General features: G+C 39.9%; 2 protein-coding genes and 1 long non-coding RNA gene across 10 annotated transcripts in view; 2 read left to right on the forward strand and 1 right to left on the reverse strand.

The window, feature by feature from the left end:
- Positions 1–573: 573 nt before the first annotated feature.
- Positions 574–11,024, forward strand: LOC144002265 (cytochrome P450 2K1-like). Its single transcript, XM_077497335.1, has 9 exons — positions 574–841; positions 1,273–1,435; positions 5,590–5,739; positions 5,861–6,021; positions 7,834–8,013; positions 8,600–8,738; positions 8,815–8,999; positions 9,480–9,621; positions 9,681–11,024. The coding sequence occupies exons 1-9, from the start codon at positions 647–649 to the stop codon at positions 9,902–9,904; spliced, it is 1,539 nt and encodes a 512-aa protein (XP_077353461.1). The 5' UTR covers positions 574–646; the 3' UTR covers positions 9,905–11,024.
- On the reverse strand, positions 6,768–11,512 carry LOC144002373 (uncharacterized). 2 transcript variants are annotated; one of them, XR_013278718.1, is made up of 5 exons: positions 11,042–11,245; positions 10,824–10,942; positions 10,588–10,710; positions 9,632–9,875; positions 6,768–9,566 (listed from the first exon to the last, which is right to left on the reverse strand). It is a non-coding gene; the product is annotated as an uncharacterized LOC144002373 (long non-coding RNA). The 2 variants fall into 2 exon arrangements; XR_013278721.1 differs by lacking the exons at positions 10,824–10,942; positions 11,042–11,245 and adding an exon at positions 11,288–11,512.
- Positions 11,513–12,193: 681 nt separating this feature from the next.
- sun1b (Sad1 and UNC84 domain containing 1b) overlaps positions 12,194–23,775 on the forward strand; it is a 36,249-nt gene continuing 24,667 nt past the window's right edge. Inside the window, exons 1-2 of one of the 7 annotated variants that reach the window (XM_077497242.1) lie at positions 15,782–16,195; positions 19,096–19,193. In XM_077497242.1, coding sequence (XP_077353368.1) covers positions 19,111–19,193 — 83 coding nt within the window. In that variant the 5' untranslated portion in view covers positions 15,782–16,195; positions 19,096–19,110. Of the gene's footprint in view, positions 12,360–15,781; positions 16,196–16,415; positions 16,436–17,439; positions 18,758–19,095; positions 19,194–23,775 lie in introns of those variants that run through there. The other 6 variants (XM_077497232.1, XM_077497250.1, XM_077497209.1 and 3 more) reach the window with 6 other exon arrangements.

The following is a 23,775-nucleotide window of genomic DNA, read 5'->3' on the forward strand; positions in this document are numbered from 1 at the left end:
CATTCATTTTCTATACGAGTTCAGGTGGAGGATGAGCTGCAGCCCATCCAAGCTCACTTTGGACAAGAGGTGGAGTAAACCGTGCACTGCTAAGGAGGAGGACTATTTTTATTTTAGTTTTGTTTTTGTTCTTTGCAATAATGTTCAAATGATTCGCTTGCTTTAAATTTCACCAACTGCTTAGTTGTAGTTTACAAGTGTTTGGAGCTTCAGAAAAAATAAATAATTCATTTTTGTTTCTTACGGAAGCGTAGAGCTGCCAATGTGGAGTAAACATTTTTGGCTGGCGACTATGTTTGAACATAGTCGCAAATACGTTCGTACGTAGTTTCATAACCTGCAAAGCTATTTAATTTTTAAACAGCCAAAAAGACAAAAAAAAAAAATAAGCCCATTATTTATAAACCTGTGGTTGTCTGATATTGTGATACTATCAAAAAGGGGCATGCATGACCTTTGTAACACGTTGTTTTTTTTAGTTGTGATTCGCTGAGTGAGCTGCTGAGCACACCTATTGAATTGTGATTGGTCAAACTGTATCTGGCCCCTCCCCCCTAACTTTTTTTTTTTTTTTTTTACAGGAAGCCAGAGACTGTGTTTGCATGAGTTGGTTGGTGCTTAGTTGCCAGAGTCACAGTGGAAGAAGATGTTTGCAGAACTCCTGCAGGTTCCTGTTTTACTTTCATTGTCGGGGGCCCTCGCAGGCTTTCTGGCTGTCCACTTTCTGTATACAAGCTTTCGAAGCAAGCCCAAGTTGGATCCTCCGGGGCCCAGACCGCTCCCCCTGATCGGTAACCTGATACAGATGGACCTCAAGAGACTGGACGAGACGCTTTTCAGTGTGAGGGACTGTATTGTCTTAACTTACACCTTAAAATTTTTTTTGCCCGATTTTACCACTTTGAATTTAAGCTCTTTAAAAGGGAATGCAAAATGTCCATTGAAATTAATAATCTATTTAATCCTGTCAACATCCAAAATGCCAGGATGATTCCACCTCAATGAAGAAGTAGTTGGAGCCACTCCAGTTAGAGTCTCGATAACAACTGTATTTAGAACATAACACAAAGAGCATGTCAGCCCAGAGACTCAAGTCGCCCTTTGAAACAATAAAGTATGCTGTCCTGAACTGAACTATAGTGACCTGACAGCGGGGTCATTTCATGTAATGTTATTTCTAGTTTTCAAAAGCGGTGTTGCAAATAAATGACAATGTTTTGATGTGAAGAAGTGAATGATTACATTTTAATGGAACAAAACTTTCTTTGGCAGCTGTCCAAAACATATGGGCCTGTTTTCACCGTCTACTTTGGACCTAAAAAGGTTGTGGTCCTGGCCGGAAGCAAGACAGTCAGACAGGCACTCGTTAACCATGCTGAGGAATTTGGGGACAGAGACATAAATCCACTGTTCTATGATTTCAACCAAGGACATGGTAATTAACATCTTTTCTCTCAATCATGTCTTAAATAATACAAGAGAAAATGCATGAGCTTGGAGTGTGATTGGTATCAACACAGGTGATTGGTGATTGCCTGTGGTTGGTATCAACTTCTCCCCTGACAAGTTCTTGTACAAAACACCAAAATTGTGCACATGCTTGATATTTTGCACACAATTCCTCAGCAAAATTTGAGACATTTTTACTCCCGATCTGCACAACAGACTGAGGCCCCGTTCACACGAAACCCCGTTTCACTGTATCCGCAATTTTTATTTATTTTTTTACCATTGGGCAGTTCGTCCACACGGCGGCTTGGTTTCGGAGCTTGAAACCGATTACTTTTGAAACCAGACTCCAGAGTGGAAAGATATCAAAACGCGCCGTGTATGTTCCAGTGTGGAGACCATATGCAGGATAGCTACTCCTCCGGTGATGACATAATTCTCCTGTGACTGCGCACAAACTGCCAGTCTGTCAACAACAATGGCAGATAGCCATGTCGTCATCGTTTTACGCAACCCCTTAGCTTGTTTATGCTTTTACAGCAAAATGTTTTGCGTGTTGTGTTCGTCTCACTGATATGTATATATTACTGGACAGCCAATAGCTCACACACGCCTGTGCAAGCCATTGAAGCCACAGGGCAGCCATCTTACTCCTCCCATCTCACAAGCAGATTACTGTTCAATCTGCTTTCTTTAATCGCTCAGTTCCTAGACCCAATATTAGATTTGGCAGAGTAATCTTTTGTTGAATTACAGTTATAATTCTTTAATAAAAAAATATACAAGCTTCCCCCTGTAAACATCATTAAGCATATAATTCATACAGGTTATTTAAGGCAAGTTGTAAAATGTTTTAAGTCCTCTTGTTTATGTTGAACAAATTTCTGATATAAATCAGGCTGTTTCTACTCAGTACTGTCGCAAATGTTCTCTAATTTCGATACTGTAAACGTATAGGATCACATGCCGAGAAACGTTTTTTGGCAGGAGTAAAATGGCAGCCTTGCGGCTTCCAAAGTTTTGGCCTATCGGCTATTCAGATCAGTGGTTCGTCTTCTTCGCTGATTCTTCTTCTACATTTTCCGTTAACTCCTTGTGGCAGTGCTACTATATATATATATATATATATATATATATATATATATATATATATTTATATATATTTATTTATTTTTACAGCCGTTAAACGTTCTGTCTTGAGATGGTTCTGTCTGTACAAGATTTGTTTGAGGAACGAAGCTGCCTTTGCTTCAGTGTAAACAGGGCCTAATGCTGCATTCGAGGATGGTCAGATACATCAGAGTTGGTTTTTCCCAGTTCCGACCTGAACTAAACGACCAAAATGGCGATCGTGGCAATTATTTTATTTTTATTTATTTTTTTTGGTATTCGGCTAGCCTACTGAAAATTCTAGCGAATAATTGGGTATTTGGATAGAATTAAAAACTATACCTGTACAGTATATACTTTCTTGGTTAAAGTACAATTATAAATACAGAAGAGAAAAAAATTGCATGTAATAATTCATATCCAACTGATTTTCATTTTTAGATCTTGTTTTATTTATTTTTATTTTTTTTTTTACTTGCTGTGCTTTTCAGCAAGCTGTTTTTCCGCTGAAACAGTGAGATTTTAGACATATCTCTCCCCATAGATTTTGGTCAATGGAACTAAAGTGACGTCAGACCCACAATAGTGATTTTGTCCGCTAAATAAATAGCACATTTGAGCAAGCCTCTCAACTTTCTGACTTGTTCCGTTCTTTTATAATTGACAATAGAAAAATGTAGTTTGCACAAAATGCAGCCATTACTCCCATGGACTCTCAAACTGTGTTTATTTCGTATATAAAATAGTTTAGTTTAGTTTATTCATTTATTTTTTATTTTTTTCCTTTCGGACACATTACAGTTTACATCAATCACATCACATCATTTGCAACATTGACATCCGAAAGAAGGGCTGACGGGTAGAAGCCGAAGCTTATTCGAGACCCGTCCCCATCGACCCATTACTATAACGCATCAATCATATACATTATTTAGAATAGTCATGAATTTTTATCGTTATCCATCCCATACTATCCCAGACACTGCTCGCTCAGTTCATCTTGAATGTCCGTGTGTAGATTGTGGCTAGTCCCAGTCATTTGGCACTGGTGAGTCGGTCCCCAGACACCACCAGCAAGCCCACCCCGCCAGGCGAGCAGCCAAGGCAAGCGCAATTCTTCTCTTTCACCAGTAGGGTCTTCGCTGACCTCGGATCAGCTTTCACACATGTTGTGCTTTCCAGAAGAGTAGATCGGCTTGCATTCTGCCCATTGCGATTCAAGCAATTTCAGCACTCGATTCTGGTCAGGTAGCACCACTGGTTGCTAGCATGTTGTGGATCTGATGACTCCTGTGCGCTGCCCAGCCTAGCTCACCCAGCAGAGCGGCCCACGCCAGCTGCATTCCAGGAACCAGACCACCAACCCCCATTTTGCATATTGACAGCAGATTCATTGGAGCCACAATACAGCCTTATCAACGTAGCCTTGACTGTTAGAACAAATGTCCAAACGGAATTCGAGCCAGACAATATTTAGATTCAAACGGGAACAGCAATACATGTTATCAATGCAGGTGTATAAACAAGAGTTAGCCTTGGCAAAGTCAGCAAATAATCATATACAACTCCAGCTTTGGGTAATTAGTGATGTTGTTGTTGTTGTGATATTGTGAATTACTGTTGTCTCTCAAGCGCTGCCAATTCCTCAGCTCCTTTCACGATTCGTGTTTTTAGTTGACCAGAGTTATCTTTAGTTTGAATAAAAATTCTGCAGTCTTTTGTCCACGTGCTTTCGATAAGTCCATTCTTTCTCATTTGTCGAGTCTTTTTGGCGATGTCAGCATTTCGTTTGGTGAGGTTTTCGTTGATGTAGACATGTTTCCCACGAAGCTTGTGACGGTCTCTCAGAAGAGCAATCTTTTTCTTTCTGTCAACAAACCTGATCAGAACTGCCGGTGGTCGTGTCCCTCCAGTTGGAAGTGAAAAGCACATCTGAATGTGCGCAGGATCAACAGTTAATCCCAAATCTCTGAGTTGAAGTGTCACTTGCTGTTCCACAGTCTCGTTCCCTGAATATTGGTCAGAATCTTCCGTGCTCGTGCTAGCCGCAGCTCTCAAAGGGCCACGGCGCGGCTTGATCTTGATACCGGTGACTATCACATCGTTGATACGAAGATTTTGTTCCAAATCATCCACTTTTTGTTCCAAGGCAACAATGCGTCGATCTTTTCCTGTGTCTCTTTCTTCAATTGCTGTATTTCCTGAAGAAGTGGCTCAATGCTCTTCTTCATTTCAAGTAATTCGGCAACCATTCCACTGAGTTTTTTAAGAGAAGATTTTATCTCCTCATTCTCGTCGGCTCTTTTCCCGCCAGGCATTCTGCAACAATGTAGTTAAAAATCCCAATGCAAAAATCAACAAGTAGTTAGATTCACGAGCGAGTGCAGGAGCAAGTACAGATGCGACCTTCCTCAACAGATGCGTCCTTGAGTATGCAATAGGGCATTGATGTCATCAGTTGTGCATCAGTAAAGTTGTTTCCGAGTTTAACATTTCCACTGGAGCAAAATCAGATTTTCCCTCACCTGGCCCTGTTGAAATGTAATTGGCAATTATACTTGTCAAAGGCAGTGAATGAGTTAACACAATGTCACATTTGACACAACTGATTCGCTCAACAGAAATAGGCTAGGCCAAGGTTCGTCAACACTCCACTCTCATTCTGACTCAGACGCCCCTCAACAGGCCAGGGCCCACCTTTTAAAGTCACACACAATCCGTCACAGTTACAGTCATGTAGAATGTGGGGAAGGTGAACCAAAGTGGACAAAAATAATACCTGCACTTCACATGGGTTATAATATTGTATTAATGTTTCAGAATGCACAAACCTTTTAAATCTGCAATGTGATTATTGTACAAAATCTCCCTGTGTGAACAAACACATTCTAAGTTTCTCTGGAATTTTCTAGCCATATTTATACAATTTAAATGAGTGCTCTCTATTAGATAAATATGTAACTGAGTGTTGTATCTGCAGTGCTACTCAATTGTTTTGAGTCTCGTTGAAACAGAGTTGCTTGCTTCCAGGCATCATATTTGCCAACGGGGATTCATGGAAGGAAATGAGACGTTTCACCTTGACGACACTGAGAGACTTTGGGATGGGCAAGAGGCTCAGTGAGCAGAAAATCATTGAGGAGTGTCACTTACTCATCAAGGAATTTGAGCAACACAAAGGTACCGAAAGCTGACTTAAAGCACACTTTTCAAACACATGTAATTGTATCACGGTGGAACTTTGTTATACAGACACTACAGTCCATTGCAAAGGTTTCTAATACATTTCTATCCCTCTTAGGTGAAGCCTTTGACAATAATTTAATCATCAGCTACGCAGCTTCTAATATTATCTCCGCGATCATGTTTGGAAAGAGGTTCGAATACGAAGACAAGATTTTCCAAGAAATGATAGATAGAGACCGCGAGAGCATCTATATGGCTGGATCGGCTGCTATCATGGTACCCCAAATCTTGCTTAAATGTTGACTGAATGCCTCCATCACCTAATGCAATGGTTGACAAACTTCCAAGTACCACCTAAAAAAAATACAATTGTAAAATAAAAAATACACGAACAAATCATCTGTCATTTTGATAATTAGTAGTTAATAAAAATTAAATAAATACTGTAATGAAAATTGTCCAAATGCAGTACAGTGTATTAACATATCATACTATGCATAACTGATACTATACAACAAAGAGGACCAAGAAGAATAAAAAGGCTAAAACAAAATATAAATGTAAATTTGTATCTAATTAACACAAATGCATTTAATACACAGGATAATAGCAAACATTAAAAACAAAAACAAAAATCAAATGTTTTTCAATACATTAATTTATTTAATAACATTTAAAACATGAATACAAACTATATCACAAATTGGAAACTAAAAGAAGATTAAGACTAATAACAATACTATAAGATGAGTGAATTGAGACTAATGATTAAAAAAAAAAGAAACTAAAAATAAAACAAATGGATGACTAACTTAATGTATTTACAGTACATAATGGGTTACAAAGAAAAAGAACATTTTTTTTTCATTGTTATGAAATTATAAAAATGTTAACAATCAAAATAAAAACTGCACACTGCATAAATTCAATCATAAACACACATACATATATATATATATATATATATATATATATATATATATATATATATATATATATATATATATATATATTAGGGGTGTGAATTGCCTAGTACCTGACGATTCGATTCGTATCACGATTCACAGGTCACGATTCGATTCGATACGATTAATCCCGATACGAATGGTCACGATTCGATACCGATTAATCCCGATACGAATTTATAAGTCGATTGTTGCGATTTTTTTCCATTCAAATTTAGAAAATACTATCAACACATAAGCATCAAGAAACAGTAGTTAACATTCAGAGGAAGAAAAATAAATGAAAATAGGTTACAAACTAACAATCTTAAAACATTATTCAACAAACTTTAAAAAATTTAACATAAGGAAGTTTAAAATGATAATGATAAAAATAAAAATAAAAATAAAAATAAAAATAATAATTAAAAAACAAACAAACAAAAAAAAAACACTTAATTAAAGCTGTTTAAAAGTCCCTAATCAAAGGTATAAGAAAAAAGCAAAGTTTTTAACCTGGATTTGAAAGATTTATATGAAAATGTATTATTTATTTATCTGAAATTTCAGTCTTATAGAGGTTGTAATCTGTTTCATGTTTGAACAGCATTAAAATAAAATATTAAGGCTTAATGTTCCGTTCATATAACATTCTTCCAAGCTCAAGGTGCGAATCCTAACCCGAAGTCAGACGTTTTGTTGAATATTTTAAAAATGGAAGTTTAAAAATCGATTCACACACACACACACAAAAAAAGGCAATGATGATAAGACGTTGAATCGGTAAGACTACCGAATGAACAATTCTGAGCTCTTAAAAAAAAAAAAAAAAAAAAAAAAAAAAACGATTTTTTTTTTATTGAATCGATTCGAGAATCGTGCGATGTAGTATCGCGATATATCGCCGAATCGATTTTTTTTAACACCCCTAATATATATATATATATATACACACACACACACACACATATATATATATATAGCATGTATTGCTCCTTAAGCACAGAAGTTCTGGGTCTCTATGCAGACTGTTGTTCCTACTAGTAAAGTGGCTTGTTGGTTGCGTATTCCCAAAATCAGCATTATTTAAAAGTTGTATTTGTAATGTTCATAAATGAGTGTTTATATTTTTGCCCTATGACAGATATACAATTTTTTCCCCTGGCTGGGCCCCTTTCTCAAAACCTGGAGGGATTTGATGAATAATGTGGAAATTGCCAAGCAGCATATAAAAAATATTATAGACGAGCTGAAGGAGACGTTCAACCCTGACGACTGCAGAGGCTATGTTGATGTTTTCTGCACTAAGATGGAAAATCTGGAGGTGGGGTACTATCTATAAAGGGACGCTTGATTGAGATGAAAGGTCTCTATGTAAACCTGTCAGCACTTTTACAGGTTAGCATGGATACAAGTAGGAATGTGTGTGAATTTTGGTGGCAATTGGGCTCCATTTAGCAACGCAAGTTTTGCAGGCAGCAAGCTGCCCTTGGTTAAAACCACACAGCTATCAAGACAGTTAATGTTCAGCCACTAAACAGGCAAGGTTTTTCAGGTTGAAAACTGCTTCTTACCGGTCAGACATGAGGCTCCGTGTCTCGTACGTCGCACCCACCACCGGTGACTGGTCAGCCAGCCAAGGAGCGGCTCACCACTTGAATATAATTTTATTTTTAAACTTCGCTGCGCTCCTAAAAATGCAGTATTGTTACAGCATTTATGGTACCTAAGGTCGCCTGTAAATAAATATGGACGACCCATTACTGGGTTTGCCTTAGGAGTTCAAATGACTACTGGAACTATGCCCCTTCCTGGCATAATGCCGTAACGCTTGCAGCCATATCACCCCAAATCAAGGTTAAAGTTCCAACAGTTGATTTTTTTTTTTTTTTTTTTTTCCCCCCCTGGAGCACGACACCCAGAAGCTGCACTACCATGATGAAAACCTTGTCAACAGTGTGACTAATTTGTTTGGAGCAGGCACTGACACCACGGCTAACACACTTTGCTGGAGTCTGCTTTTCATGGCCAAGTACCCTCAAATACAAGGTGCCAATCATGATACTAATTGTGTACGTTCGTCAGAGCTCGAGATGCGTTTACATGTTTTCCATCTCCCCTGCAGATCAAGTCCAGGAGGAGCTGAGCAGGGTGGTCGGAATCCGACAGATCCAAACGGAGGACCGCAAAAACCTGCCTTATGTGAACGCCGTCATCCACGAGACGCAGAGGCTTGCCAACATCGTCCCTATGGCCATCCTGCACCAAACCAGTCGAGACGTCACCTTCCAGGGATACTTCATCCAAAAGGTGCACTTTGTTGGATGTTGCGTGTCGGTCAAGTCTGTTACATACACAGAGTTGCTTTGCTGCCTTAAGTGGTTCTATTTAGGGTCCATCTATTTTATGGGTGAGTTTAGTGCTCATGAGCCACGTATGATTTTTGTTTTTTTTAAATGAATATATGGGTAATCTTGCTTGAGTTTCCAGCCACCGCTACATTCAAGTTATAATATATAATATATTGCTATCATGACACTAACCCAACCCAAAAAAACACTCGCTAATTTTTTACACTAGCTGACATTGATTAAAGTAGTACAAACACAGAGCCATCTGCAGCTGTGCAGTTCAAAGTCTGTGGTCTTGCCAATCCCGCGGCATGGGTGTGTTAGCCATCGGGAACTTCAAAATATTCGTGGTATGTTTTGGATTACGCGCTGTTCATTGAAATAAGCGTGTGAGAGCAACATGTAAACACAGCTGTATATTGCCACTTGTTGCCCAAAGGGGACCACCGTCCTCCCTCTGCTGACTTCCGTCCTCCATGATGAGAGCGAATGGGAGACGCCAACCGCCTTCAACCCTTCCCACTTCCTGGATGAGGAGGGTAACTTTGTCAAGAGGGATGCCTTCTTGCCCTTTTCTGCAGGTAGACTCACCATACGCTCTTGCACCTTTTCAGCCATTTGACGCACGTCCTCTTCGCAGGCCGCAGGGCATGTCTGGGTGAGGGTCTGGCCCGGATGGAACTCTTCCTTTTCTTCACGTCCCTCCTCCAGCACTTCCGTTTCACACCTGCGCCCGGGATTTCTGAGGACGAGCTGGATTTGAAGCCTTTGGTGGGCTTCACCCTCCATCCCATGCCTCACCGGCTGTGTGCCGTCAGGCGCCAACGAGGAGAAGCTTTTAATCGAAAGCCAATAGAACGTTGAATACCTTTTGTGCCCAATCAAATGTGATACAATGAACCGTTGCATATTCATGGTATGGCATTCCCAACTTCGCCTATTCACATGTTTTATTTGGGAACCTATCTTCCGTTATTTGCTGAAAATGTAACTATAGGGCATATAATATAACAATACCCACGGACATATATTCTATTGCAAAATAATATATATATATATATATATATATATATATATATATATATATATATATATATATATTATTGCGGCTTATTAAGCAGTTGTGACCGTCTTCCTTGTACAAATATGTACACACAGACAAAATTGTTGGTGCCTTGCTGTTTATGAAAGAAAAACCCACGGTAGTAACAGAAATAACTTGAATATGACCTAAATAATAATACATAAAAAATTAATGAGAATTATCATCCATGGTTCAATAAAATTTGGGGGGAAAAACTCATGAAACAGGCCTATACAAAAATGATGATACCCTTACAAAAGAAAAGAAAACTGTTTGACCTTCGGGACATGTTCAACCAATTAGAGTGGCAGGTGTCATCAAGCTTATAATCAGTCAGTCTGGATATTAAGGGTAACAAATGGTCACTGTGCTGTTTGGTAACATTAAAGGGAGAGTTCGTATTTTTTTTTACATGAATCTCCATTTCATCCTCACCTCCAGTGTGTGATCATCACTGACTTACCCCTGACAGCGTTCTGTGACGCAAGTTCTGGTCCGGTGTTGGACGAGAGGTAAATAGTCCGGCGAGTTGACAGGGCCCACCTAAATAGACGCACTGCAGACAGCTGATAGTTGTTCCTTCCACCTTCGAAAAGACAAACAACTTGTAGATTAGTGCGCATCTTTCAGCTGTATGCAGGGCGCCACGTAGTGATGCGAACGAACAAAAAATAGTGCCCGACGGTAATGGAGTCTTACTTTTTTTCCCAGGAGGGAGTTATGTAATGGAAATGTGTTACTCTTTTGAACACAAATTGTTTTTAGAAGAAAAACACTTTATTTAGGTGGGCCCAGTCAACTTGCACAAACTTGTTGAACTGTGCATTGTAAAAAATAAAAAGTGAGTCAGACTCATTGCAGCGACAGATCAGAAAATAAAAACACCGCATGTATAAAAACATAACGAGTCTAACAACCTGTTTTGTTTTGTCTCCTCACTGTTTGTTGACCTGACAGGTTGGGCTTACACGTCCTATGTACCGGGCCACATGGCTCAGCCTTTAATAATAACAGTAACTATCATTAATATATATATTTTGGGGTTTTGTGTGGTTTGTGTGTAAAGTAAAGCTTAGAAAACAAGGGGGATAAAATCATTGGAGCACCCAAATCCCAAGTAAATGTAAACCCCAGAAAACTAAAGAGGAAAAATGTGATACTACCTGTATACCCCGGTGTAATGAGGAGCCGGTGAAACGGTGTCAAAATCTTAATACCCCCCAATCCTAACATGTAGCAAAATTTAGTATTGCTGTTTTATGTGAGGGTTGGAACGGATTAATGGCCTTTCCATTCATTTCAAAGGAGAAAGATATTTTGAGATACAAGTGTTATCAAACACCGAAGTCAAGACACCGTTGTTTTCTATCGGTGTCAAGGAAACGATTTGAAGTGGGTTGGGAGCGTCATTTAGTCACAAGTAGTCATTTGCTCCCACCTTGTGGCATCAAAAGGCATTAGATGCCTTTTTGAAAGGGGATAGGTGGGGTTAGGTTACATAGAATTTCAATAGATGCCACAAAATGGCGACAAAACGTCACATACACTTCCTTATCTCACGTCAACAGTTCTTTGGCAACAAAACTGCGCCAAAACAGTGATTATATTGTAGCCTGGCTTTGGGCCAAAGTGAATATTCGCGTTTTTGACGACGATTTGACGTAATCTGTTTGAAATTGTGACCTGGAAAATGTGTTAATGTAATTTTATAGCTGGGAGTTGAATTCACAATTTAGAAATTGATGAAACTCATCCATCTATCCAGTTGTCCTCATTTTTACAGTCTTCGGTGAACCAAATGTTTTTGGAATGCGGGAGTGAAATAGAACTTAAGAGTTATAATTAGGCCCACAATTGAAATGAAAATTCATAATTTAATAAATTGTAATGGAAATGAAAATAAACTGTGGAAAATTCAAAAATAATAAAGTGGTGTACCGTAAAGCGTGTGAAACGGTATGAACAAGTATGAAGCCTCGTGTTATTGTTATTCCGGCGTCTACCAGCGATTGGTGCTGTCGCGCGTTTTCTCTCTTGGTCTTGTTGGTGCCACGCGCGTGACGAGGAGTTTCTGTTCCAACGGAAACTGTGGGCGCGTGCGTGACAGGCGAACGTTAAACACAGTCCCAGTACGCAGACAGGCTGCTCTGCGTTGAGGGAAGTGTCATCAAGAAACTTTTACAAGATTTGGACTAAAACCCAACTACCGAGCCTGCACTCGGAGAGAGTCGCCGTGTAAGTGCTCAATTCTTTCTGTTTTTAATAGGCTCACCTGCGCCGTCAGGACTTTATGCTTTGTATTTTTAGCCTAGCCCGATCTAAATGCTCGACCTGGTTTACGTTGTTGGTTTTCAATGCTGTTTGAGGACTTTGTGCTAAAATGAAACTCGAACGCTAAGATGATTGTCGTGTCAAAACAGTTTGACTTGAATATGGTTGACTTTGAAGTTTGTTGCGATAATCAAGAGTTGAACGCGCTGCGTGCGCTTTGAGAAACTTCAAAGCGTATGAATTGACTTGTGTGTCCCCAATTGCCCAGAGCCAGCTGGGATAGGCTCCAGCACGACCCTTGTGAGGAATGAGCGGTCAAGAAAGTGGATGGATGGATGGATGGACGGATGGACAAATGGACGTGTGTGTGCTACAAATGGCTTGTGAGCCTACCAACATGTCTTTAAGAGGGTGAATAATCTTGCTGTTTCATCTTTGGCAAAGAGAGCAAGCGCGCGGTTGCGCTTGTTTCTGACGTCACATAAGTTAACAGTGGACCGCGCATGCTCGCGTTTCGGCACCCGGGAATTCACTTTGAACGATTGCATAGTTTTCAAGGACTGAAGGATCTCCCCCGCCCCCCTCAAAATGAAAGGATAGAAATATCCAAAGTCTTTTTGTTTTTGCCTCATGTCAATTATGACATTGCACAAAATACAATCACTGAGGTCCCAGGTTAGACCACTAAGCCCCCAGACTTGTGAATATAACAAGATGAAATAAATATGATAAAGAGGGCAATGGAATGCTTACATTTGAAAATGAAGAATGAAAATGCAAGAGGCCTGAATTTCACACGTTGCAATACAAAATTAGTTTATACTTGAAAAAAAGAAAGAATACTGTTCAAAAACACGGTCCAAACTCCAGCTCAGACTCCAAGAAAACTGAAAAAATCGAAGGGTTTATTCAAGTGCACGTACTAGCACGCACACTATGCACAAACTTGACACCGAGGCTGGAGTTACACTTTAGGCCAGAGGTGGCAGTTGAGAGTAAAAAAACAAAAAACAAAACAAAACAACCCCCCCCCCCCCCCCCCCCCCCCCCCAGAACCAACAACTGAATCACAAGCTTCTTGTGTGTGTGTGTGAGTGAGTGAGTGAGTGAGTGAGTGAGTGAGTGAGTGAAAGAAAAAAAAAATCCATGCAGCTGACAAATTCGCCCGGCCCCATCTGCCGACATTGAGTGACACCCCACCCCCCCACCCCCACCCCCACCCCACCCACCCACACACACACACCCTCCAACCCCTGCTCTGCGATTGACTAGAGGGGTAAACAACTCTGTCTACAGAAACGTCCCACTGTTGACAAAACAAACACAATGGCAAAATACAGACTGGGAGTGGGGGGGAGGTTCGGAAAAAATCACCACCACACAATAACAGAAGCCCAGAGGTGTAGACTGAGAAGGAATTCATGGGTATGCGTCCTGTATTTATATAGTGCATTTTCCTGAGTGAAAACGGAAGACCTCGCCTGACTTATGCAAAAGTGCTGCGTGAATATTAAAGTGCTTCATACAAAGTAGACGTAACGAACAGTGATCGTTACAAGACTTTAATGCAAAATAAAATTTTAAATCCGACTATTGTTGTAATGATGGATTGAATAGTTGATTCTAAAAATGTTCGATAGACCCCGGCCTACATCATTGTGGTACCTTGACAATCATGTGAGTTTATTTCATTGCTTTCCCAAGCATGTATTCCCCGTTAAAATGCCATCAAGTCTGTTCCATCTCCTCCCAAAACACTTTTTTCTTTCATAAAATAAAATGCCACCAAATATATAAGATGCAATAAAAGAGAATTTAAAGAAATAACCTGTTTTTAGAACGTGTAGTTACTCGGGATGTTCAATACCACTTTTCTTCTTACCGATACAGTACAAATAATCATTCGATTACTCACCAACACCTAGTATGGAACTACAAGTACTTTTTATACACCATGTGTAACTTCAATTAACATAATGACATACCTGTAAACAAAGATAATGTTTTCTTAATGATGTACATGTTGGTTAGCTGATGAGTCAAACAACCACAGTGTAGCGAGGCCTTAATGTTAGACATAAAAAATAAAAAATAGGGCTGGTAATGGCATTGGTCAGATACTGGCCTTAGTAATTACCTGATGTACTATAATTACCGGTGGGTGTTGGTTTGTACCTTTCAAGGGGTGTGCCTTATCAAGTGATGCTAGAAGCTACAAATGGGTTGGCCAGTCACTTCAGTGTGAGCATCTGGGTGTGAGCTGTGGCCGACAGCAGTGTTAACTTCTCAGTATGTTTGTTGCGTTTAACGAACGGCTGAAAGTGAATTGGAGACTTGACTTTTCTTGCTCACATGCAAGAGCTTTACAGTACATTAATAGTTAATATGCCTGGTGTATTAACCCCCCATCCCCCGCATGTATGTGTACACTCACTCTTATCACGGTCATGGTAATATTGAATAGGTTGAATCGAGGCAAATGGACTGTTTCTTGGTGAAGTGGTTTTTTTTTTTTTTTTTTTTTTTTTACATTACAGGCAATTAATGCAATTAGGCTAATGAGAAATTTTCAGAAACTCAAAGCTCGACTTCCCATTTGGGCTCATCATCATACAAGTACATTTCTTTGGCTTTTCTCATGACAGAGCTGTAGTATAAATCTATCGTTCATGAAATTTGGCAGTGTTTGACATTGCAAATTATTTTGACTTAATTAATTAATTAATTTGTAAAAAGAAAAAGGGAGTGATCAAAATTGGACAGTTTTCGGCCCGACTCTCAAAAGTGCGGTATGCTGAATAGTCACTTAATTTATTTAACCTTTATTTATTCATGTAATAATTATTTACAATGTCGACCTGACTGTAAAGTAAAACAAAATTAAATGTTTAATGATTCTTCATATTGGGGTAGCAGTCACACTATTTTATGTTTGAGTATCACTGCTACTTGAGAAATGAAATGACGGCTGACTGTGTGGTTTTACACAAACTGACACAAGGTTTATACAAAAAACAATAATTGAGTAGGCGGGGCATACGAAAACCAAGTTGTCATTATAATTCTACAGATTAAAAACAAATGGTCACTTGGGGCAAAGGGGGCTTTCGCACAGTCTGCCATTCAAGGACCGCCACTGGGTCCAACGAATGTCAAGTCACAATGTTGTGATTGTTTTTGCAAGTGTCACTATGCCTCCAGCGTGATTGAAAGCTGCTGCTGCTCTAACCGAATGCAACTATTGAATGCTGCAAGTGTAACTTTACTGTAGGCTGCCAAACGAGCGCAGCCCGGCAGCTGTCAGGCCCACATCGGCTCGTCCAATGGATTTGAAGCGGCCGAGCCGAGTGGGAGGATCAGCCGCACAGCATCACAGCAGCCATCCTTGTGGCTTTGTCCGCCCGGGAAGCCATTTTGGAAACAACACCACAACACTCACTCACTCCAGTTTGCAACTTTCGATCGCGTTGAAGAGCACAAGGTCGCGCCACTAGCTAAAAAGACGATTTATTTCCTTTTTTCCCTCCTTTTCCCCCGAAAATGCCGCCGGAGGAAGTTTGGCGTGTCGACAGTCAACAGTGGATTTTGTCCATTCGGGAATCGCTGTAGGATGATGATGATGATGATGATGATACCGTACATGGATTCGCAGTACACGGGCAAGTTATTGCACGATAACGTGCACAACGCCGTGGAAAAGCACCATTGTGTCTGTATTAATAAATCCTGCCCTCCAAACGAGATCATTGACGTCCAAACCTGGTCTTAGATTTCCGCCGCACGACTCGACCCGTGCGATTGTAAGTCAATGTGCCTGGTGGAAAAAAGAAAAAACGCCTCTAAATTTAGCCGGGCGGGAATGTCAGCGGCTTCCATGTCGCCGATTTGACGCTTGGTACGCCGTCGTTGTTTATAGGCCACCGGCTGCCTCGCGTGTGGTTTGTTGTAAAGGAGCGAGCAAAGCAGACGTACAGAGCAGACACACAACACTTGACAGTGTGTTGGCGTGCTGCACGTTTATGTTCAATACAAGTGCGAAGGTGCGTGCGTATTTCTGAGAGAGAGAAAGAGTGCACTGTTCAACCTGTCTCTTTATGGAGTTGGTCTGTGCTGTTTTGATGTTGGCAAACCTGAAACTGGAACTTTGGAAGCTTTACATGGATTTATTTGTTGTGCTTTGGTTGGTAATGAAATGTCATCTTCTCCACAGCAGTACATTGTCTCAAAAACAAACATAATAATAATAATAATAATAATCCTGGCTCAATTAAGGAGGTGGCCCCCGGCTTTTGGATCTTGCTATAGCTTATCCTTCTTTTGGGCTTATGGGTCCAGATTTGAAGCAATTATGAGCTGAGACTTTAGCGGTGGGACTTCATGATTCAGCCATCTGTTTGTTTGTATTTGTGTGTGCACAAAATGAAAATCTCCAAGAAAGCGTGAGGAAGAAATAACAAATTGTTTAGGCTCTGTGAGGATGCTTGGTTTTCACTAATGTTAGCTTGATTGTGTCCAAATGGTGACTGCTACCTTTGGAACCACAGAATTTTTTATTTTTTTCTTAAACTGAAAATAATGTTGCTCTGGCCCTGTTTTACTGAACAACCATGTTTTGGAGTTGCCAAAAATGCTAACATTTTAAATGTAAATTTTTACGCCACAAAAAACAATTGACAGCCACAATTTGACTACTACTCGTATAGACCCTTCTAGTGTGACGTCACGTTTAAGTGCACCCCTTGCGGTGGAGGGCCAGGACGTCAATGCTGGTGACCTAGAAAATCGGTCAAACAGTTGATAAAATCAGCAACCAATGCTATGGTGAACTTGTGCGCGGCCCATAGATGCTTAATGGCTCAAAGAGAGATGAGATCATTCTTTCGGCTGCCGGCAGTTATTCTAAACCAGGCGGAAGACAGTGAGGAGTGAAAGACGAGCACTGCGGCTAGCGCAAAACTACGACGCAACTAGTGTTTGCACTAGTGTTGTTCCGATACTGTTTTTTGGCCCCCGATACCGATTCCGATACCCAGCTTTGCAGTATCGGCCGATACCGATACCTAAGTTGTTGTTTTTTTTCCTCAACATGAAAAAGCTGACCTGACATTGGTTCAGGGCATTCAAGGGAAAATCGGATATGTTAGATCGGCCTGCAGTGAGCATGTCACATATTAGTGAATGCCGTGCATGAGCAAGACACAAGATGCTGCATCCAAAATCCTATATTAGCTTTGGAATGAATGGTATCGGCATGTTACTTGTGAGTAGTCACCGATACCACTGTTTTAATGCAGTATCGGAACAACACTAGTTTGCACTTTGCACCCACAAAAAGTACGAGGATATGCTCAGATCATTTTATATCAGGTAGTTTTTCTCTTTTTCATATACAATGAGTCATAATACTAACCTCTGATTGTAAATTTCAGGCAGACGGGATGAATGTGCTATATTATCTTTAGTGAAACAATCATTCATACTTTTTTTGCGTAAGTATTCAAGTAATTTTGAACAAAAAGTTAGCGATTTAACACGATTATCACAACACTTTAATTCAGGCTTGATCTCTGCTGAGGGGTGTGTTGTAAACGTGTAGTCTGTTTGCTAGCAGCTAGCAAGCTAATATAGCTTGAAGACTTCGATATACAGCAAGACGAGTATATCTGGACACAAACGATTTAATGAATGACAATTGACACCATGAAAGTAGTGATCGACGTACTGTTTCAACCAAAAAAAACATACCTTAAACTTCCACTTCTCCTTTGCCCTCCATTTTATTGTAGCTGGTGGTTCCAAATGACTGGTTTCAATGAGTCACAGTAATGTAGTGTCCTACTTGGGATGTTTTTTGTGACACTTAACATATTTCCCACCTTTTAATGAAAACGCTCGCCGAAAATCAAGCTCTCTACATTTGTTTGTATTGGGAGGCTTGCCCTCTGGGAGGCGGAACGGGAGCTAAGCAGTGACGTCAGCTTCGTGGGTCTATACATTAAAATTTGTCACTGGGGAGAATGGAATTTCTTGGCTATAGACAAATTCAAATTCTTGGCTATAACCAGTTGTGTTTACCCAGCCTGTGAATGCAGGTTCCACTGTGAGAAGAGCAACAACTTCTCTGGCTAGTGTTTTCCCGCCCGTTTGCCTAAAAGGAAAGAAAAAAAAAAAAACTCGGCCCCACCCATTGGTTTCATAACAGTCTCTTCCTTGTGTGCGGCGCTCACACAAGTAGTAGCTTTAAACCGGAGACGGCTCGAGCAGTAAGAGGATCTCCTCGCCTGTCAGTTGCTACCAGAACGGGACACGACCAGTTATTGGTTACAGTCAACGAGGCAGCCAGTGACAACATGGAAGAAGAGGTTAGGACAGGCACAGTCACCGCGTCGTTGTTGTTCCTGGTCAGAGTGTAGTGGGCCTCCCTGAGCTGTTTTCTTTACTAAACGTTGTTGAACACAAACTACAGAGCAACAGGGTGAATTGTACTGGACTTCATTTTGTATCAAGGCAGAAACTTTATCTGTGGTATTTTGTCTTTAATGAATATTTATGGTTCATATTTGAATGATTTCAGAGACAGGCTGAACAATGCAGTGCATTTGTGTGCATGTGTGCGTGTATGGAAGTGAGTTTATGCTAATCTTCCTGCACCATGTCAGTGTGGGCTGACCCCCTATCCCTTGCACCCTGACTCTTGCAGTCTAAACAAAGAAGAATGACCATGGATTTTTCCCAACTGCACACATACACGCCACCACAGTGTGCTCCAGAGAACACCGGCTATACCTACTCCCTCAGGTGAGACGTCTGGCGGGTATGATAGATGAACTTGTTGCCAATCAAGTTGACCTGCTCCGCTCGGGTGCTATTTATTCAGTCGCAGAGCTATTTGAAGAGGAAATATTTTGTCAGCTATCAGTGTTGCGTTTAGAATTCGTCTTGCTTTGACAGATTAGAAACTTCCACAAATTCCCTTCACAAAAGCTTCCGGGGTTGTGGTTTCTATGGCCTGTCTTGGTCTGTGTGTGCTTGTAGTGGAATCACTTAGGGGGGTTGTCTGTTTTTCTGCACTGTAATGTATTACCTGAGTAAGAAAGCTTGATGATGAGCTCGAGAGGTAGTGTTGTAAACTTGCAGGTATGTTTTCAAGTTTTTAGCAGCAGCACAGGAGAAAATGATTTAGTTAAATCTTCAATGAGTAACTCTTAAACAAGAACTCGCTGAATATTGGTACGACTTTAAATAAAATTGCCAACATTATAAACATTCATACCAACAGGCAGAAAACAAATGTGGAGGTTTATATTTTTTACCACTTGCAGTACTTTTTTCTTTTCGTCATTTGAGCCACAATGGAAATCTCCCTCGTCACCGAAACAAAAACATTGCAGTCCACTTTAAGGCCTAAGCAATTAATTGAGCAACTCAAATAATGCGACGATGCTTTGATGCTTTTTTCCACAGACTACTGTTACAGCTGACATGCACCACTCTTTTAAAATAATTTGTCGCGATGATGGCCAGCCAGGAGGAAAGATTGCATAAAAGACTGAATGGATCCTTTCACACAATGTATCCACTATAGTCAAACTAAGTAAGATACCGCAATAGCACATCTACTAGTGGTACAATGCAGGCACAAGCTGTTTAACTCATTTACTGCTATACACGCACAAAAGAAAAGAAAAAGCTTTTCTACTCATCCTCCCCCAAACTCGTGTAAACAGGGTTTAACTTTTGTTGTTGTTGTTTTTTTTTTAGAAGACTCGAGGCATCTCTAGTTCTGACGTAACTCTGCTGCAAAGTCTCAAAAGGCTCAAAAGCCATTTTAAAGCTATAAAAAATGGCCACTGGGTGGCAGAAGTGCATTTGGTAAGAGATCAGCAGGGATCATAACAGGAAGTACAGAAAAATTGGCAGGAAGAGGAAGTGGAGGGCATGGTGTGAAGAAGAGAAAATCGTGTAGAAAGTGGAGAGCGAAAGACAAATCACACTCAAGTAGTGTTTGAGCTGTCAAAAAAAAAAAAGTTTTTTAACTCAGCAGTGCAAATTTTGCTGGAACTTAGGTATATTCTGAGAATGGAAAAAGATAGAAATACACTTTTTTTTTTCCTAATGACAGAAGAGAGTCTAATGCTAATGCTCTTAATATTTTTTTGGGTAGATGTGACTTCCATGTCTATATAGCAATAGAAGACAATATTCTCTTGTGTCTTGCAAGATGAGTCAAAATCCAGCAAAACGTCCGGGAAGGAAGAGGTTGCTCCAATTAAAATGTCTGGGAGTGAATGAGTTAAAAGTGATATCTAATGTAACAGACACAACTTAGAAAGTGTCGTAATGCCCCAACATGTTCTCAAGGATGGACACAGCCCCCAGTGCACTTTCAATTACCGGTACTGTACTGTATTGAACAAACTCTAACAAAATAAACATGTAATAACTAGCTGCTTCCACCACAACTGCCCTACACGAACTGCCTAACAGTTAGCCAGGTAACGGCTAACTGCTAACATGAGCTCACAACCGTAAACTCTGCACTCTCAATTGTGTAATTGTGTTAGGCAGGCTCGGTGTTTATTTTAATGTTTATTACGTATACTTTAGCTAGACAGAGATCTGTGTTTTCAGAGTCTGCGTCCCCGCTATTTGCATGTCGTTTTGCCCTGTTCTTTATAGAGCGCACACTGCTGTTAATTGTGACATGGGGCTTGAAATACGAGGCGCTGCGTTTCTTTGTGCTTTCGGCAGCAATTTACGGTAACCTTGGAAGTGCTCTAAGCTTTGTTTTAACCTCCCTTGTTTTTTTGTTTTCTTTTTTTTGAGGGTGGTCTTTGCTACTGATAGGGTGGGTGTGATCGACGCTTCAGTTTGTGCATGTGGAAGAATATCGTCGCGGTGTTGTTGACCAAGAATCAAATCAACCCTTTTCCCGTTTGACTTGAGGCAGTGTTAGTATGTCACATCACTCAAGTGAAAACAATGAAAATGACCAAAGACCTGTTATTAGATTTATAGCATGTCATGCAAAAATGTATGATGAAAGGCATATTTGTACACCCCTGTCACCGCTTAAATCCGAGTGAGATGAATCCGTTCAGGCTGCAGTTCTTCTTCTTCAAAAAAAAATAAAATAAAAGGTTGATTTTTAGTCTTCATGTTAAAATTGTCAGCATGGAACTGATGTTTAAGGTGCAAGCTCCACTCTGGTATAACAAGTGAGCCACCTGACCTGCTACATACACAGGCTAACAACCCCCCGAGAAAATGTTCTCAGTATTAGGTCGGTTTTGTGACACAAAGTGAAATCCGGTCTGGTTAGCTAATTTGAAGAGTGGCTTTGAATATGTGCTGTCGCTCTGCAATCTGCCAGGTAAACTGTGTTGAGCAAACTCATGGTGTTCTTCTTGAATGCAGTCTGTAAGTTGAAGAATCTATTAATGAACCTCGCCGTCACAAGCATGGCCCTGATCCCAGGATTAGACTAACTGTTTCTGCACTGTCTGCTGCTGCCAAGATTGAGAGCAGAACATGGTGAAGTACTGATGCTTTTTTTTTTAAGGGAAAAGAAGTCATCTAAATCAGTTTGTGCGTGGACGAGAGGTGCAACTTCAAACAGATGTTAAAAAATAAGTACTGTACCTGCTTTTCTTGTCGTGGCTGGATTTGAATTTTGTACTGTGGCCATTGTGTTCATATGTGCGTGCCAGTGTACGCGTTGCCCACAGTGACGACATCATGAAATGAACAGAATCGAATGACCAAGGCTGTTGGCCCATCTGTTAAAAGAAGTACAAAGAATAGCAACATGTTTATGGCACTGAACAGTGAGGCAGTCGGACCGCCGGGTCATCAAATCTACACGTACGAGACCCTCATTGACTTGCAAACATTTGTTAATGATAAATGGAACGTACAAGGTCTGGAAGCTCATATTTGATCTTTGAGGCCACAACATTTGCAAATGATATTGAATATGTTTGAGACCACCATGTGGCCCCTCCCCATACAGAGTAGAGCAAGGGTACACGTTGATGATGCACTCAAAAATGCCCTTCATATTTGATGATGCAGGAAGTAAGTGTGTCAGTGGGGCCTCCGGTGTAGTTTTTTTTTTTTCCTCCCAAGAGAGGACTGACTGGCGTCGTTACTTCATTAACCCACTCCGGAGCGCATTGTATGCGCTGCACAGGACACCTGACAAAGATATGGCTTCATGATTTCAGCAACTGCAGCAACAATTGAAATGATTCAGGATAGTTAGATTAGAAATGTAATATGACAGTTCACTACTGTATGTATATGAAGGCCCGTCAGAATTTAGCAAAAAGAAATGTATTACAGTAAAAGTCACAATAGAGTATAAAGACAAGGTTTAAACTGTTTATTACGAGGAGGAAAACAGCAAATGTTTTGAGAATTATGTAAAAACAGACATCACAAGAATATGATTAAGAAAATCATAGTTTTACAGGAGTAATTGTAGTGGCTAAATGTAAGAGGAAAACATTTTTGTGTGATACGCAAACTAATTTTTAGAAGAATAAAGGTGTAATAGTATAAGAATTAAGTAAATAGAATTATTAAAATATTCTTTTAAAATTAAATTTGCAAGAAAAAATGTCAATTGTACAAGGGAATAGTAATACTGTGGTGGTAGTGGTAAAAATGTGAATTTTAGGAGGATAAAGTCAACAAAATAGATGGTCTCACATTATGAGAGGTAAAAAATATATTTAAAAAGTAAAATGTAATTTTTACCAGATGCTATTTCTTGTAATATTAAGAACAAAAATGGTGATGATTATAGTATGTTGTAAATTACAAAATATGTAATTTTACAAGAATAAAGCAGTAATAAGATTTAAATCATGGTATTATGAGACGAGTATAAGTATAAAAGAGGAAAAAGATAATTTTACAAGCATAAATGTGCTTTTTACAAGAATATAATTGAAACAATTGTAAAAAAAAAAAAAAAAAAAGATGCAATCACATTACAAAAGTAAAATGTTATGACAATAGACATGACGCCATTTTTAAAAAAATGTTTTTTACCAAGAGTAAATAAAAGTACAATTTTAAAATGCAATAATACAGTTGTAAAAACTATTTCCCCCCTCTTCCAGTGTGTCCAAACGTCTTTGTGTGAATGTGACATTGTCAACGTGTGAGTCATGCTTGGCAAGACAATGCTGAGAATGCAAGCCAAACATTAGTGTCTGTGTGTGCATGTGTGATTGTCTTCCCAGAAGTCCCCACCTTAGCAGTTGTTACCCATGTTGCTGCTGCCACCACTGATTTGCCCATGTGTCATGTTGTGTATAACACATGGTCTGTTCACTACATATGAGCCTGCCACTCTCCACCGACAGCAGTA

Source organism: Festucalex cinctus, chromosome 1 (assembly GCF_051991245.1).
Source record: "Festucalex cinctus isolate MCC-2025b chromosome 1, RoL_Fcin_1.0, whole genome shotgun sequence".
Classification (NCBI taxonomy): domain Eukaryota; kingdom Metazoa; phylum Chordata; class Actinopteri; order Syngnathiformes; family Syngnathidae; genus Festucalex; species Festucalex cinctus.

What these genes read in the sequence shown, in the direction of transcription:
- LOC144002265 (XM_077497335.1), top strand. Translation starts at nt 647, where the DNA reads ATGTTTGCAGAACTCCTGCAGGTTCCTGTTTTACTTTCATTGTCGGGG. An exon ending in TGATTTCAACCAAGGACATG is followed by an intron (nt 1,436 to 5,589) that starts GTAATTAACATC and finishes GCTTGCTTCCAG; the next exon opens with GCATCATATTTGCCAACGGG. An exon ending in CAAGTACCCTCAAATACAAG is followed by an intron (nt 8,739 to 8,814) that starts GTGCCAATCATG and finishes TCTCCCCTGCAG; the next exon opens with ATCAAGTCCAGGAGGAGCTG.